Genomic DNA, 18,174 nt, shown 5'->3' with positions numbered 1-18,174 from the left:
GACAGTGAAATTGATGGTGTGCTAATGCACGTGTCTCCTTTTTCGATTATAGTTTTTGCCTCAAAAATCTCTCTGGCTCTCTTGCTCCGAAAGTGTTTGAGTATTTGCGTTTGATTGAAAAAGGGAGTGCATTTATGGTCTCTGGCATGTATGGCCAAGTGTCCAGACGGTGAGGCATGTAGGGAAAGCTCATGCTCTCGTAGTCGCACATTTACGCAGCGCCCAGATTGACCGACGTACAATCTCCCACATGTGCACGGAATTTCGTAAACGATGTTGACATATATATTCAGTTGACATATTTATGTGCGTGTTGGACTGAGCAGTGTTCTTGTCTTTCGTTCTGGGAGTTGATTTTTGGACACAGTTTCTTAAGTTTGTCAGGAGCTGATGTTACAACCCGTATGTCATATTTTGACGCTATTCGTTTCATGTTGTGTGATACTTTGTGTTGGTAGGGTATCACTGCCGGGCGCCGTGTCTTATCTCTTCTTCTTCTTTCATTGTGAGTGGTCAGGCTCTCTGCTACATCGAACATTAAAAAACTAGTATACCCAGATTCCTGTAGTTTTTGAACTTGTGCCTCAAAACTCTGCTTGGCTGTGTGCTCGCATGATTTTTGCAAGGCTGCTACGAAGCAGCTTTTTACAATTCCTCTCTTGATTATTTTAGAATGGGCCGAATCAAATGGTAGAAGTGATTTTTTGCACCGTGGTTTGTATGTCCAGCAAGTATGGTTGTCTTCAAAGGACAGCTGAAGATCTAGGAATTGAAGCTTGCTTTCATCTGGTAGCTCGTGGGTAAAGCTTAGTCCCTGAGATTGAGTAAGGAACGTGGTGCAGATATTGTTTACAGTTGAGTCATTTTGTTTAGGTCGCTCATGCAGTAGGACTAGATAATCATCAACATATCTGAACACCCGTGATACCAGATTTGCTGGGAGCTTCTGGGCTATGTTCTTGTCACATTGGGCTAAGAAGATGTTACACAGAACTGGTGCCACACATGAGCCAATGCATATTCCTTTTTTCTGGATATATGTGTTGTTGTTGAACGTCACTACAGTGGAGGTGAGGTAGAACTTCAGAAGCTTCATGAATGACTCTACGGAGATACCGCACTGATTTTGGAAGGACACAGTTCCATGGTTCTCGATGCACGCGCTGGTTGCCGCAAACATTTCCTTGTGTGGGACTGAGTAAAATAGGTCTTCCACGTCAAGCGAAAACCCATACCTCACTGTCGTGCCATCTTGTTTAAGGTGTTCTATCAATGTCTGCGAGTTAGGAATCAAAAATGGATCGTTGATTTCAAGATTTTTAAGGTGGTCTAGAAGGTATCTAGACATAGCTCCCTGCCATGATCCTTTTTCTGTTACCACCACTCGAAATGGGCAACTTTCCTTGTGAGTTTTTGCCGTAAAAAACATTTCCAATTGAACACCTTTTGCCGCGGTAATCTGTTTTCTGAGTTGAGTTAAGTCCAATCTATTGCGCAGTTGGAGAGCCTTTGCTTTTATCACTTTGGGTTTAAGCCCTTCCAAGTAGTTAAAATTCTTGTCAATCGCCAACCGAGCTTTATTAAGGTAGACTTCTCTAGGTGCCACAACGAAGCCTCCTTCCTTGTCGGAGACCAGCAGGTTTAAGTTGTTTTCTCGGAAATGGTCAACAACCCGAGATACGTTCAATTTTCTTTCACATGGTGGGCCTGCTCTCAGTACTACGTCCACGCAGTCTGCTACGCATCTCGTTCTATCATTTTCTTGGGCTTTTGAAGCGATGTCGTGGATGTTAGACACCATATACACTCCTTGCTGTTTCGGCTCTGTGCAAAATTTAGGGCCTTTTTCAAGCACCTTGCGTATATTTTCTGGAAGAGGTTCTCCGCCCAACAGGGTGACAGACTCACCCTTGGGCTGCGTCTTAGGTGAACGTAGGCTTTTCAGATGAGGGACGTAAGATCCCCACATGAATTCAGTCATCTGTCTGGCCGTGTTCAAGAAGGTCCTGTATCTGGATCCGCCACCTTTGTAATTGGGGTTTCCACACCCAGCAATAACGCTGAGGCAATACCTGTAAAACCGCACTTGTCGCCACATTTCAGACCTTAGGATCTTGCACATCCTCTTGTTATGTTGCACGGATGGTCTTGCATATCCGAAAAGGGCACTTACTTCTTGCGGCAACACATTATGTCTGATGGCAAAAGAGTAGAACCTCGCTTTGCATGTAGAGATGGCGATGAAATTTACATAAAAGGAAACACAGTCTACTGAAGAAACACACGGAAAAGGGCCCAATGTAGAAGAAAGATACTGAATTAAAATTAACTGTTGGGCTAGTTGGTTAAATATCTTAATTACAAAAGCGCAAAGGACAAGGACAGGACAAAGAATTAACAGGACAAGCGCTTACTAACAACTGATTGTTTAATGCTTAGTAAGAGAAAGACGAAAATGAGAGGAGATTTAATAAGTTAAAATTCCAATTGTTTTCCCACGTAAAATGATTAAAACATTAATTGAGAAAAATTAGGACTGATAGAAAAATTAAAGAAAAGCATCCAGATTAAGAAAAAAGGGTGAGGTACCCTATCTCTTTCTCAGACAGTGAAATTGATGGTGTGCTAATGCACGTGTCTCCTTTTTCGATTATAGTTTTTGCCTCAAAAATCTCTCTGGCTCTCTTGCTCCGAAAGCGTTTGAGTATTTGCGTTTGATTGAAAAGGGGAGTGCATTTATGGTCTCTGGCATGTATGGCCAAGTGTCCAGACGGTGAGGCATGTAGGGAAAGCTCATGCTCTCGTAGTCGCACATTTACGCAGCGCCCAGATTGACCGACGTTTAACCAACTAGCCCAACAGTTAATTTTAATTAAATAAGATATGGGCCTGCAGAGTTCGCGGACAAACCTCGGGGTGCCATGCTTTAGAGTATTGAGGAGATACACGCAACGTATTAAACAATCAATATTATTTAGGACGACCCACCTGTGCCTATTCATATTTTTTTAGAAATGAATAGACTTGTTATATTTTATTTACTATCGAACCTGCCACACCGACGGTACGTATAAAATCGGGGTCCCAACTCTTCATGATTTGTAACCTTTTGTCCCGAGATTTTCTGTTTTCTTATTCTTTTTTACAAGGAATGTATATTAACGCGCGCCAAGTAGGCAGCGCGGCCGTGGCCTAACGGTTCTCGTACCTGGCTCCCGCGCGAAAAGCCAGGGTTCGATTCCCGGGAGCCACGCGTGCGGTAGTGGCAAACATGTTAGGGATTGGCTTTCTTTCAGTAAGAGTAGTTCAAGATATTTGGTTGAGATTTATTCTGACTGTGTTTTGTTACTTGGCTTGCTGCTTCGTGCATCTCGGTGTTATATGCATCTTTTAGGTCTTTCACTGTGCCATACAGAGATACTTCGTGTTGGAACTCTCTGAGGGAATTCAGTTGTACAGCATCAATGCCATTTCTCCCTGACGATTCTAACCAGCAGTGCCCCCTAAGAAAAAATAAATAAAATGACGCCGTAGGAAACACCACCCAAATGAGTAGTCCTCGCCATAGCACAGAGGGGTTATCGACGCCAGCAACATGACATTGCACCGAAAAAACAACATAACCATGACACATAAAAAAAAAAAAAAAACTCAACAGCGCGCAGTTTTAAAAAAGAGGGACTAGAATATTGTAACATATTACCATTCATCGATTGGGAATAAAGTTGACCTGGGAAACTTTGGAAAATTGTGGAAATTAATTACTTCTAGTATTTTGCCCTTGTCGAAGGAACGAAAGACTCTTTTTAAACTTTAATAGGCGAGATAATCCCAGTGACGTGACTTCTGCGTCATTTGCGCCAAGATGAACCAAAGGGCCTACACTGCCATGTCCTGCTACATTCCACCGAAACGTGAGGACCAGCATTGCTCCAAAAAACGAATTTCGGAGTTTATCGAAGTATTCGGAGTTTATCGAATAAATCCGAATGGACCAAAATTTTACCGGCGGGTGTTTTTCGTAGTTTTTTCGGATTTATCCGAAAACACGGAGCCCTATTTATAAACTAGTATTTGGTACGCGGCTTCTTCTTGCGAGTAGCGATTATGAAGATATTTAGCATATTAATTAAAAAGAAAAATAGGCAAACTATTGCTTCACGATTTTCCAGAAGTTTATATTTTTATATTCCAAGTATTTTTAGATATTTATTTTGTGTCCACTGCATATGCAAACGAATGGGCGAGCGAGCTGCACTTTAACTAACCTAGGAAACATACGTTAGTTTTTCTCGTGCACTATTAATCACAAAAAGTAAAAAAAAAAAAAAGTAGCCTTTTTTTTTAACTTTTAGCCAGGCCAAGCGGCCACGTGATCTGGAGCCGATTATATGCTGCCAAAATTTATCATAGCCACGCGCTGGAGTTTGCAAAGCACAGGGAACGCGCCGAGTTTCAGACATTGCTAAGGTTCGGCTATTTCCGTCATTGCAGCGATTGGGCACGAGCCATTACCCGACTGCGTGCACGTCGATTTATTGATTGTCCCGAGGTCAAATCCAGTGCTCACGGAGTGTGTATGCCCACATGTAAAAGCCACATTAAAATATCGCCACCGCGGAGATCGCAAAACTTATTGACTAAATCCTGGGGATCATATTCTTGACAACGCCAACAATGGGATCCCCACAACTCTGTCACCGAGTTTTAAGGAGATTGACAGAAAAACGTCCGATTCTCTACTTGAAATTACACGGCGATAAAGAAGCTTCTTGGTCAGTGCGGTTGCGTGCAAGTATACTTGAGTCATACCAGTACCACTAAGCTTGTATTAGGTGAGAAATGCTCCTGGTCCATATCCTTGCACGGCACCTTTAAAGAACGAGATGACTTTCATTGATATCACAGTCACCCGACCGCTCAGGTTTAAAAAAAGTTTCAATCAAAACCGCTATTGAGATTTATATAAAGTTAGTAACGATGATGCAGGGATGGAGTTATGTTCTACATAGTGCGAGATAGACCCAACCTTTCCCGTCAGAACTTTCCAAAATGACAGTGATGCACCAATTCACGTTCGAATAGAGAGCATGAAACCATGAGTAGCAGACACTTTTTTTTATTCATGCTTCGTCAATTACATTTGGCATGAACGAGTAACTTGTAGAGTTATGTGTCACCTTGAGTTCATTTCGAAATGCTAGATCATTTGGAGAAGTTCTCCAAGTAAGAAGCAGGCAAAAACTTAAATTTGCCTGGTTTTGAGAGCCTCCTGCAGGTTACTTCCTTTTCCTTTTTGATGTCGTAGCTGAAGAAATACACCACGCTGAAAAAGAAAAAAAAAAGTAATGGCCTTTTACTGGCGCAATTTCGACGCAAAAACAAGAGGTTAGATTTATGTCCGGTTTATTTGTTGTAGTTAGGTACTTTTTTGTACGGAACTCGGCGACAGCCATCACGCTCAGGTATTCGGAGTGCACGACTGTTCAGATGTGGCACATTATTGACACTTCTTTTAACTCGGCGAACAAAGTACCAAGCCAAGATTTTAATTGGATGGCCTTACGGGTGAACCAATTCACTTGATATTATATATCTGAGAACTGAAAATTGAACAGCATATATATATTCTCAAGAAAACCTGATTTAGAAGAAAAAAATTACCAATGAGGCGATGGTTCATGAGTAATTGAGCATCTCATAAATTTGCGATTGGTTTATAAAATTTATACACTGTATATTAATCACCCAACCAATACACAAAAGTAATTGTGGACTGCGTGTGATAATAATAATCGGAGTTGTGTGGATATTTAGACAGCGTGTGGTTGGTCAGCCATTTCAAAGTTGCGACGAGTCACTCGCTGTAGATGAGAAATTTAGCCAGTGCAGTACAACCGCTAGCCTGGGGTCTTTAACGTGCACCACGCAGTAGTGGTACGCAACCGCATGCTGTTTCGATGTTCATCTAGACCGAAACGGGCAGGGGTGGGGATTGAACCCAGGATCCCTGGGTTCTGCCGCGCGAGCTTTCGCTCCACGTGCTCCAAGCTGGTGTGCGCTGCAAGTGTGGTTGCAAGTGCTGCATGGGCTGGCGTCTTCAGCAGCAAGTGGTCTGAAGTAAACATTGAAAACAAGGGGTACTTTGCACAGCGTTCATCCACGCCTTATTCCTGTTGTTGCACTCCAAATACTATAACCAGGCAGGCTGAGTGAGCTTGTGCAGCGCGTGTACGAGGTGTGACCAAAAAGTTCTGAGACTGACTTTGGAGCGTAAAAAACGAGGGCAGCACGGTGATGCGTGCCCAGCAGTCGAAAAAAAGGACCTTCGTGTCTTGTTACACCAACAGGCGTTGCTCTGTGGAAATTCGGAGCTGCGCTACACGAGTTTTTGTGACCACCTGCACGGGCACATTGGCAATGTCAACATAAACTGGATTCCAGAGCGAACATAAATTTGGCGTCAAAATCAGCAAATAAAAAACAGAGACCTTTAACATGATTTAAAAAGCAGTGTCAAAAGGCAGGGATCGTTGCGAAGTGTTTTAATTGGCACTCGCGCTTCAGGAGTGGCAGAACATCGCTGGACGACGAAGAGCGGTAGTGCGACCTTATCCGACTTCTCCTTGACTTCAGTGACGTTCTGCCAGGCGCGAGTGTCACTCAGAACACCTCGCATACCTCACTGCTTTTTGACATAGGGCCTCTAAATAATTTCGGAGGTGTCTGTTTCAGATTTGCCGAGTTTGACGTAAAATGAATGTTCGCTTTCGCTTGCGCTTGGAGTTAATGGAGAGATCGCCATTTTGCTTGTGCATGAGGTTGAACCAGTAACGTAGCCAGGATTTCTTTTCTTTTTGGGCGGGGGGAGGTTAACTGCGTTAATCCGTCCTCCTCCTCCTCATCCTCCTCGTCCTCCTCTTCCTCCTCCTCCTCCCCCCCTATGACGAAGCAGGGTGAGCTCGTCGGTACGGACGCTCATGCAAAAATTAGGGAGCTGTTGTTACGATAACGCGGGTAAAGCTGCATTGTCATTTTTCAAAACGGAAAACGGAGCAGGCTTCATTTATAGGAATACGGGCGTGGTGGCTCACTGTGCTACTGTCGTCGTAGTTGCGGCCGACCAACTTTAAAAGCTTCCTCACCGCACACAACTCCCTCCGCTTTTTGAGGTGCCACTGCATTACCAACGCTTGCCAGCCAGACAAAACACAAGGATAGCTATACTGTCACAAAAAATTAAGCATCAACAACAACAACAAAAAAAATTCTCGACGCTGAAAATTTAGAGCAACCGTTCAGGCACAAACACTAGGGACACATGTACAGGACCATGATGGAGAGGGCCAACTATGAGTGCCTTCATGTGCGCTTCGCATAGAGTGATGCCAACTGCCTGTTTCCCTTTCCCACACCCTCTTCCACCGCCATTTTGTTTCTCTCATTGTTTCCCCGTTCGCCGGAAAGTGGCCTTTGTGTCCATCGGTAATCCCATAGGAGGGGGAAAATGCTAATCCTCCCTCCGGAGGTTCCATAACGCTGCTCCGAACTTCTGAGGTAAGGTGCTTGTTTCCGGGAAGGTTATAAGCCCCACGGATTATCGCCGAGGAACAAAATGGCTGCTGGTTTGTCCGCGAGGGGATACGGTCCATTCGTCACATGCACACTCGTCACAGGACGATTGGTCACAGGACGATTGGTCACAGGACGATTCGTCACACAGGAACATTCGTCATAGGACGACTCGTCACATGGCAATAGTTAGTCCCCCCAAAAATGTATTGTTCAATTTGGTTCGGTCGGAAAAAGTGGCTCACCTCATATCTTACTATGTGTTTGGCTTCTCAAAGGCGAAGAATTTGTAACAAAAAGTTTTAGATTCTGTTTCGGTCCCGAACATTGAATGTTGGTTCGGCCTTACAAAGTGGGTCACATCTTAGCATGTCTTTCGCTTCTCAAGGTCAAAGAATTTGTAACAGACGTTTTAGTTTCTGGGTCCGTCCCGAACGGTGAATGCGGAGGCCATATAAGAGTGACTATTTTTGAACTCGGACTACATTCAAAATAATGGAGGGGATCGCAACAGAGAGAGGCTGTACACATTCACTCGTACACATTCAGCAGAAAGAATTCCAATACTTATTGATTTTGTCGAATAGATGTATGCAAGGCAAAAGTAAAAACTGATTTAGCTGCCAGTCGGATTAGTGCTCCTTCAAGCCAGCAACTGAGATCAACCTGCTAAAGACTCGTAATATAATGAAAGTAAAAGCGGAAGAGGAGCATTGTAAGATTAGTTTTCCTAACCATTGGTTTATGTAACAGTGGGAAGTCGTGAAAGTCCTCATCAGGGAATGTGGGCAGTTGTTGAAATTTGCGATTTACTATCGTCGCCTGCCCGATCGATGTGACCAGTTGCCCGCATGACGAGTCATCCTGTGACGAATGTTCCTATGTGACGAATCGTCCTGTGACCAATCGTCCTGTGACGAGTGCGCATGTGACGAATCGTCCTCATCCCGTCGGTGAGTGGTATTACAAAGGGTGGCATCACCCTAGCAAAGCGCACATGAAGGCTCCTTAGGGCCAACTAGTCTACAAACCCTATCAAACCCCGTAAACGTCCGGCAAGGTGCCAAAGTCGACATTGCACGTCGTTGACTCATGGCGGATAAACCACGATTCTACGAACTTTCGCGGCACCCACCTCTGCTTTCGTGACAAAGTCGACGCATAGTTGAAATCCAAAGCATGACCTTTCGTCAAGAAATGATCGACCAGCTCGGACTTCGCCCGTGTAGCGTGTGTTGAATTGGCAACATGTCTTCTGTGTTCCTTAAGAAGTGTGCTTGTTCGCCTACCCGTCTCACCAATGTAAGTGGCGTCGCAGTAGACATTTTACTAAAGAAAAAAACGACAAGCCTACAGGGTACTTCGCTGAAATAAGCAAACTACACTAGAGCACTACACGGGCTCGGGCCAGCCCGAAAGCCCGAGCCCGGCCCGGCCCGCGGGCCGGGCTCGGGCCGGGTAGCACGTATTTTCTCGGGCCCGGGCCGGGCTCGGGCTTGAACAAAAAAGTTCTCGGGCCGCGCCGGCCCGGGCCGGTTCGGGCCGTGCCTGGGCAATCTTGTGCCGTAAATCATAAATTGTTGTTGATAGCAAGAAGTTTGCTCATTGATCTTTTAGGTTCATTGAATACAAAAAAAGCGAAGTGCAAATTCACTACAGCGTTGTTAAAAATAATAACTAAAAGGCATCTTGAAGCTAGAAAGCCTTCAAGTTTTTTCCGTGTGAGCGAGGGTTCAGTGTTATAAATTGTAAACAAAATAAAGTCGCAGTCATATGCTCACTATTAGGAGAGAAGTAGGCGTTTATTAAAACAGTGATGTCATCCAGCGCCTTGTGCTGGTTTGCTACAATGTGTAATGAACGGAAAAACAAAGAAAAAATAGAATGGAGTAGAGAAAGGAGTAGAGAAAGGTAAGAAAACAAAATTGATATAAAGAAAGTATAAGAGAATATAAAAAAGTGATACAAGGTAAAAAAAAGTGAAAGCCGTTTACAACTTCCTGTAACGCCGAATTGGAGCGCAGCTCTTGAGGAGGAGGAGTGGAGGGTATATTCCTCCTCCTCCCTCGTGATCATGCCTGCTAGTCCTCCTCCCCTCCTGCTCCCCCTCCCTCTCCTTTACCACCTCCTCGTCCTTCAAGCTCCTCCCCTCCCCTCGCCTCCGCCTCCTCGTCTCTCCTCCCCCCCTCCTCCACCTTCGTACTGCTTTCCTCCTTGCCGCTCAAGCCGGACAATGAGGGGAGGAGGAGGAGAAGGAGGGGGAGGAGGAGGAGGGGGAGGAGGAAGAGGGGGGGAGGAGGGGAGGAGGAGAAGGGGGAGGAGGAGGAGGGGAGGAGGAGGGGGAGAAGGAGAGGGAGGAGGAGGAGAGGGAGGGGCGCGGTTACGCCGACGCCGACGCCGACGCCGACGGCGACGGCGACGCCGACGGCGACGCCGACGCCAACGGCGACGCCGCTCAGGCTGGAAACGGGCCCCTAAGAGCTGCGCTCTAAAATTTAAAATAAATGGAGATGTGAGTGTTTCAATGGCAAGCGTTATTTACCACTTCAGTTCACTTTTGAACACTACAGCCTGCGCTGTAAACGAGTATTCTTCAAAAACTTCAGGAGAGCTTCTGTGGCCTTATAACCGTCAGAAGATGTCATCCAGGGTCCAAACACGATGTCGATGATTATTTGTTCTTCCTCTTTGATGTTGAGGTGTTTCTTCATTAACTGCCTTTCATGGCTGTATTCCTCGCATTCGCAGACTACGTGTTGGATGTTATGGACGCCGCCGCACGATGCACATTCAGGAGACTGAGCTTTTCCGATTTTGTGAAGGTAGCTGTTGGTATACGCAACTTTAAGCCGCAAGCGGTGTAGCACGGTCTCCGTTTGCCTTGGCAAACCTCGTGGAGCCCGAAACTGTAGCTTAGGATCAATATTGTAAAGATATCTGTAGTGGTATTGAGGGTCTTCCCAAAGAGACGATGTTATTTCTTGGCCAATGTTTCTTATCATGCTATTTGTATCTGGTCTCGAGAATGGTATAGAGACAATATTAATGCTTTTGTGGGCATCTCTAGCAGCTCTGTCGGCAAGAACATTTCCGGTTATCCCGGAGTGGGCAGGAACCCACTGCAGAATAAAATGGTGCCCTTGGCACGAAGATTGGCGAGCTGCTTCCAAAATATCTTGTGCAAGTTGTAGATATGGGGTACTTTTTTTCATCGAGGAGAGGGTGTAGAGAGCGGGCTTCGAGTCAACAAATATTGCCCGAAATTGTGTCACTGCTGCTCGAATTGCCGCGAACTCTGTCGCCGCTAATGAGGTGACGTGGCTCAGCTTTGCTTTTATGGATGTTCTCATAGAAGGAATGTAGACTCCCAGAGCCGATGATAACGTCATTGTAGAGCCATCAGTGAAGATGTGGCGGAATGAGTTGTATGATTTATTGATGTATTCAAGAGCAATCTGGGTGATCACCGGCGCAGGCATCTTTGTTTTCGAAGTGATCCCTGGGATACTTGTTCTGATTTCTAAGTGGGGGTACTTCCACGGTGGATATCTTGGAATTGTAGCCGCTTCAAATGATCTGGGAATATAATCCTCCAAAAGCGTGACTACTTGGGCAAATCCTGAGGATGGTCTCTCTGTTGAGATATTTGCTAGATGATGTTTATGTATTCGAGTTTTGTGACGAAGATGAGCTCGCAACGTTTCTTGTGTCCTTAAAATGGCGGGTGAAACTGCTCGTGCTTCAGCCAGAGTTCCCACATTCGATGTGCATTTCGGCAGCCCTAAGCAAGCTCGAAGAGCCTGTGCTTGGGCACTTTCTAATTCTTTAAGAAGAGTCCGTGATGCGTTATGCATAACAGGAAGACTGTAGCGCATAATGCCGAGAAACAGAGCATTGTATAGGGCCATTAGCGCAGAGACAGAACATCCCAATTTAGTCTCACTAATCATTCTGATTATATCGATAAACGAGGTCAGCTTTTTCTTTAGGCGCTTTATGTGGGGGCTCCATGTCAGCTGCCTGTCGAGAGTGACACCCAGAAACGTGTGTTCAGTGACGTAAGGAATTGGTTTTCCATCGATCACGATTGGGTATTTGTCCGTGTGTTTTCTGCTGAATGCCATCACCGCTGATTTGTCCGGTGATATATGCAGACCCCGCTCGTGGAGGTAGCGTGCTGTGATGTTTATTCCTTTTTGTAGTCTTGCTTTGTTTATGTAGAGAGACCTACTGCACGCCCAGAAACAGATATCATCAGCGTATATAGATAAGTGAACGGTTTTAGGAAGTATTTTAAGAAGGCCTATTAGAGAAATGCTAAAAAGCATGGGGCTAAGGACCCCCCCTTGCGGTACTCCCCTCTTGATTTCATGAAAACCAGTGTTGCCCTCCGGTGTCGATATGTACACTTGTCGTTCCCTAAGGTAACTTGCAATCCACGTATATATGCGTTCTCCATAGCCAATGGCCCCCAGATTGTGAAGAATGGCCCCGCGTTCTACAGTATCGAATGCCGATTTTATGTCCCCAAATACAGCTGTTGTTATCTTGCTGACAGTCTTCGTTTGTTCAATGCTTGTCACTAAATCAATAACATTGTCGATGCTGCTTCTTCCGCGTCGAAATCCATTCATGGACGAGGGATATAATCCTCTATTTTCTAGATCCCATTCCATACGGGCTAGCAACATTCGTTCCATTACTTTGCTCATGCAACTTGTTAATGCAATTGGACGATACGAATTAATATCTAGGGAAAACTTTCCAGGCTTGAGGATTGGCAACACACGAGCAATTTTCCATTGCCTCGGTATAATTCCTGTTTCCCATGAGGAGTTAAAGGCCTTTAACAAGAAGGTTCTAGCCGCTTCCCCCAGGTGACGTAAGGCTGAGTATCGGATTCCATCCGTGCCCGGGGATGACTTGAAGTTAGATGCAAAGAGTGCCATATCAAGTTCTTTTAAAGTAAAATATGCTTCAACAGCATTGCATACACTTACGGATGGATGGTCATTTGTCGTATTCACTCTGCAGTCGATAAGAGCAGAGCAGGAGGTGATCTTGACACAGAATTCCTCGGCTATGGTTACTGCTGAGACTTGGCGGCTCAAAGCGATGGCCCGGAAGGGATGAACTTGCTGCGGCCTAACACGCAAGCTTCGCATCATGGGCTATATGCGAGTAACTGGCTTTCTGGGATCAAGGACGGCACTAAGAGACCGCCAACGTTTTTTGGAAAGCTTGTCCAAGTGTCGTATAACGCGCTTTTGGGCTCTCCTAGAAGCCCTGACATCCTCAGCACTCTTAGTTTTCTTGCCCTGCGTTCAGCCCGCCGGCGGATGGCTCGCAGTCGTTCGTATTCTCCATCAATAGCTGTCGGGGGGTTTGTCATATTGACGGTTTTGGTCGCTTCGGAGGTTGAAGAGTTGATGGCCGCAACAAATCCTTCTGTCTCCGTTAGTGTAGTGCAGGCGGACTCCAGTTTTGTTTTGAAGATATCCCAGTCAGTATAATGCATTGTGGTACGCCTCTTCAAGCAATGCAATCCTTGAAACGTAGTGTAAGTGGGCACGTGATCGCTCCCATGGGTTTCAATATCAGCGAACCACCTGGCTCTTTCAGCGAGACATGAAGATACGAACGATAAATCTAGAGAGCTACTCGTAGATGCACCTCTGAAATACGTCGGACTACCGTCGTTAAGAATTGCAAGGTCATATTTTAGTGTAACGTCCAATAAGGCTTGCCCTCGAGCATTAATTTTTCTGCTTCCCCATAATGAGTGGTGGCTATTGAGATCTCCTGTCAGAAAATGGGGTGATGGGGTTTGCTGTAAAATTGTATCCAGACTCTGAATGTCGAAGGCTGCTCGAGGAGGTATATAGCTAGCAATAAGTGTGAACGAAATGTCTTCTATCTTAACAGTCGCAGCAATATACTCATTTGTAGGGTGCGATGGAATATCGTGTTGAATATAGGTCAGGTTCTTTCGAATGCCGACCAAAACTCGGCTAAGACCAGTGGTTCTGTGGGAATGAAAAAGCTCGTACCCTGATAGTCTGATGCTGTGCGTCACTCGCGACTCTGATATTGCGATAATAGGAACAGGATATTTGAATATGAATTGTCTAAAGTCCGAGAGCCGATTTCGAAGGCCTCTCGCATTCCACTGAAGGACGGTGGCATCTCTACGAAGCTTGTCTAATGACACCAGATCATAACAAGCGGAAGTATGGCATCTAGTATGGTTAATAGTGCTTGGGCTATAGGAGAATTCCATGAACGAAGAATATTACGGACAACGTTGGTGATGGTTTGGAGATTGACCCCGGACATAGGTGGTTGCTTCCTGGTTGATGCCCTTGACTGGTTTCTCTTGGGCTGCCTATTTTCTTTATCTTCGACACGCGAAGTTGGTGCAGATCCAGGAAGTGCTGGAAATTCTATGTCATCATTTAGCTGCAAAGTAGGAGCTGTAGCGTCTGTGGACTTTGAATAGGTCTTGGCTTTTTTCACGCTGGATTGCTGCGTTGACGGGGAATCTCGTTAAGCACGAAAATCGTGAGCTGCGACGTCCTTTCTTGCTTGGTTGCCTGCAGTCCTGGCATGGCCAGTGGACATCTGATCTTGTGTAGACCGTAGAGCCTCTTTTGGTGAGGTGTAACCAACCTTAGCTTCGCTCTTGTACCTGTATATTTTCTGCTCTCTTTTGTATGCCGGGCACAGACGAGATGTAGAGTCGTGTGCTTTGTGGCAGTTTATGCAGAGTGTGTCTTCCGCTTCGCACTTGGTGCGATCATGGGGTCCCCCACAGCGAGCGCATCGCGATTCCCTTGTACAGGCGGTTCGAACGTGCCCAAAACGGTTACATTTGGAGCATTGACGTGGTTTCTCGATGTACGGTTGTGTCTTGTATCTTGTGTATCCGATTGTAACGTACTCTGGTAGAGTGTCCGTGCTAAAGACGAGCTAGACGGTCTCGGATTTACCCAGTCGTCGGATGGAGATAACAGGTGCAGTAGTGCGAACTGCCAGTTGAAGTTCGACCTCGGTAAGGTCTGCTGGTACTTCGTAGATCACCCCGGCCAGCGATTGTCGTGGGAGCGGTTCGTAGGCCAGGACAGCGATCCCGTCTAGTGAGGTGAGTGCAAGGAGGGCTTTCGTAGCGTCTCTATTTCTGGTGTCGATTGCCAGTACGTTGAGTCGTCGGTTTGGCCTTACCAGGATCACCCCGTCTGGAGCAGTCATGTCCAGTTTTTCTTGAATTTTTTTCGGGTTAATGGTTGCGATCACTTTGTCTGGATCCTTGGGTCTGACTATCACCGTGAGGTGGGGATCAGTATGATTCATAGTCTTGACGGTCTTGTCGCTTGACTCCGAACTAGTTGAGGCTTTGCGTCTCTTTCGGTTCTGAACGAGCTGAAAAGGTGCCGAGTTGGCGTCCAGCTCGTCAGAGGTGCTCTCATAGTAAGAGACTGTGCTTGAAGCGCTTGACATACCCAATGATGGCCGCTCAGCCTGTCCATCCAGTTCCATTTCGATCGACGGTGAGCCTTGGCCGGCGGGATGACCCGCCTCAGCCATGGTCGGTGACCGGTGCGTCAATAGCGATCGGGTCGTATCGTTTTTACCTCGAATTAGCAGCGAAAATCTTGAATAAAGACACAATATAGCAGGACAACCTCGATAGCAGCCAAGGTAAATCCGACTTCTTCTTCCTCTTCCCACTATTAGGAAGATTTAGAAAAACGTACGCAAGCGCTTTGGGTACCGTAAAAATAGCGTTGCGATGTAAAACCTATGGCGATGCTAATTTTAGATTGCCCAAAGTGCTTGAGTACGTTATTCAAAGACTCCCTTATTGCAAAGAGCGCGACACTATAATAGCGCGAACAAGCGATAGTCGTGTTTTTATGTTTATCTCATATAATCAAAAGGCTGTTTTCAAAACAATTAGTGTATTTAGAAGTGCTTATCTGGGCTACAGACCTAAGCGGTATACTTTGGTGCCTACTAACACTATTTCGAAGTAAAATTCGAAAAAAGAGCCAACGTCGTGTTCGCGGTATCAGTGTCGCGCAGTGTACATAGTCCGTTTCGCGCTTGCACGTTTTGGGAACCATCTTGAAAAAAACGTTTTAAGGGGCTAAGTAGGAATATATTAAACTTAGGCTTGCCTGAAAAGGTTGTATATTTTAAGAACGCGTTGACATGTAAAGCTACTTCAGAACATATTCTTAAACAGAAAAGGTGCGCTGACCAGGCTTAGAACGATGGAGACTTTTTGCGAAGAGGTTGCGATGTGCAGGGCCTTAAAAAAGTAGGTTGAAACGGGACGCGTTCAAACGCAAAGGGTCTTTCGGAAACTGGTTCAAATTGAAGGGCGTTTGGGATATGGGTCGAAAGAGGACAAACTCAAACGAGAAGGGCGTTTAGGGAACTGGTCGAAACGGGACGGGTTCATATGGGAAGGGCGTTTAAAAAATGGGTCGAAACAGGACGGGTTCAAATGGGGAGCTCGTTTCGGGAACGAGTCAAACGGGACCGGTTCAAACGGGAATGGATTGTTTCGGGCTACAGCCATCGGGCCGGGTAGGACGGGGCCTAGAAATTAAAAATTCTGTCGAGCTCGGGCCGGGCCCGGCCCTGTCTCTTCCGGGCCGGGTCGGGTCAGGCCTAGAAATTAAAACTTTTGTCGGGCTCGGGCCGGACCCGGGCCGTGTCTCTACCGGGCCGGGTCGGGCCGGGCCTAGAAATTCCGGCCCGTGCAGTGCTCTAAACTACACTAGCAATGAGAGGGACAGCACAGAGCGACGTCTACCCTGAGCGGGATTCTTCCAAAAAGCCCAACAGAACAAATCGGCGGAGCCACGAGTTGGAGATATAGTCCGCGCTCACCCTTTTGCTCCGTGCCCCGTGCAAAACCGACTCCGTGAGCAGGGGAGCGAGCGGGCGGCGAAAGAAGGGGGGGGGGGGGTAGCTTTGGTGTTTTGGAGGAGGGGAGGGTAGGGGATTGACCCCCCAAACCATCCCCCTGCCTACGCCACTGGGTCAAGCAAACTCGTGTAGCGCAGTTCCAAATGCTCACAGAGCGACGCCCTTTGGCATAATAACACAGGAAGGTCCCTGCGTCATTATTACGACTGCTGCGCGTACATCACTGTGCTGCCTTTTATTTTTACACTACAAAATCGGTCCCGGAACTTTTTGATCACACCTCGTATACCTACTTTCCCAGCATTCCCCTTGGTGTCTGGGTAATTAGACAAAATGCTTGTGTTTTTTTTTTCGTGAAATATTATCTCGTAATGACTTACTCTGGATCGTCTTCGGTCACGCAGTCCTTAATGAAAGACAGGAGTTTGTCGAGGAAGCTCAGGCAGGCTCTCCCTGACCATTGATACTGCAAGAGGCACGAGCAGCAGCCGTTCAGTGATGGGCCCGTCACCAGTCCTTGGCGTTTTTTGACCGTGCTACAGATAAAATATCGCCCGACTGCCCGTGCGATAGAACTCTTGAACAGCTAAAAAATGTAGTTTTTTTAAGTGTTTTTTTTACTTCTGCGTCAATGCCTCACTTAGTGTGCCATGTACTATTTACTTTCAGGTTCGAACTACGTTATAGGTATATTTAATGCAAAATATCATCTTGGATATTAACACAACAATTGCTGTCGATAGCCGAAATCATTCGGTGATCCGTTCAGTCTAATTTTTCGAATAAAAAAAAAAAGAAACCGACTGTCTCTTTGCTAGATTCAATTTTTATTTATTTTTAAGGGTAGGGGGGAATATGTAACGCGTCAGATCAAACTAGCCCATGTGGTCTCGTTTGACCTTTGTCTTTTAACTATGTAGCGTCAAGGCAGGCACCTAGCCATGGGGGGGGGGGGCATGGGGCCCGGGCACCCCCCCCCCCAAATCTTCCATTTTGCTGGGACCTTCTCTCCCCCTCCCCCTCATACAGCATTTTGTCATGAGCGGGCCCCCCCCCCCCCCCCCCCCCCCCCCCCCCCCGCGAACAAAAATCCCGGGCACGTGCTTGCGTCAAGGCATACATGACATGCTGACGTCACTTGGCGTGGTCACGTGATTTGACGGCACGCGACCACGCGATCCCCCGGCAGCATAAAATATTGGGCCAATAGTGAAGTAAAATTGGGTAACTTGGTCGAAGTTGGGCCCGGCTTCCCCAATCTGTAACCAATATTGGTGAATGTTGGGGATCCTTGCTATAATCCGCCAATGTTACCCAGTGCGTGCCCAATATTCGTAAATTTTGGAACAATCTTGGTATAGCTGGACAATATTACCAATATTACCCAGTATTTGCCCACATTTGGTAAATATTGGTATGATCTTGGTACAGCTGTCCAACATTATCCGGTATGTGACGAATATTTCTAAATATCGGGGCAATCTTGGCATAGACCTTTCCAGCGGCAGTCTCAAACGAGCCGATTTACAGCGCGAGTTTCTGTTTTTTTTTTTTTTTCAGAGTGTACGTCAGTGTTGCCTGACTGCGCTAGACTGTGGGTTTTCTCGTCAGTGGCAGTCTGCGCAGGCGCACTTCCGGACGCTGGTGGCGGCTATATTAATGCGT

General features: G+C 46.3%; 1 protein-coding gene across 5 annotated transcripts in view; it reads right to left on the bottom strand.

The window, feature by feature from the left end:
* Positions 1 to 5,103: 5,103 nt before the first annotated feature.
* The window catches only part of LOC115325441 (decapping and exoribonuclease protein-like), a 64,702-nt gene continuing 51,631 nt past the window's right edge, over positions 5,104 to 18,174 (bottom strand). For 3 of the 5 annotated variants that reach the window (XM_029986152.4, XM_029986157.4, XM_029986156.3), the window contains one exon: positions 5,104 to 5,326. In XM_029986152.4, the coding sequence (XP_029842012.1) occupies positions 5,206 to 5,326 (121 nt within the window). In that variant the 3' untranslated portion in view covers positions 5,104 to 5,205. Of the gene's footprint in view, positions 5,327 to 16,889; positions 16,976 to 18,174 lie in introns of all 5 variants that reach the window. The other 2 variants (XM_029986153.3, XR_005716355.2) reach the window with 2 other exon arrangements.

Source organism: Ixodes scapularis, unplaced genomic scaffold, assembly GCF_016920785.2.
Source record: "Ixodes scapularis isolate PalLabHiFi unplaced genomic scaffold, ASM1692078v2 PGA_scaffold2__306_contigs__length_199485367, whole genome shotgun sequence".
In the NCBI taxonomy this organism is placed as follows: Eukaryota; Metazoa; Arthropoda; class Arachnida; order Ixodida; family Ixodidae; genus Ixodes; species Ixodes scapularis.
Note: the sequence above shows the minus strand (reverse complement) of the source record. Positions and strands in the feature narration are given on the sequence as shown.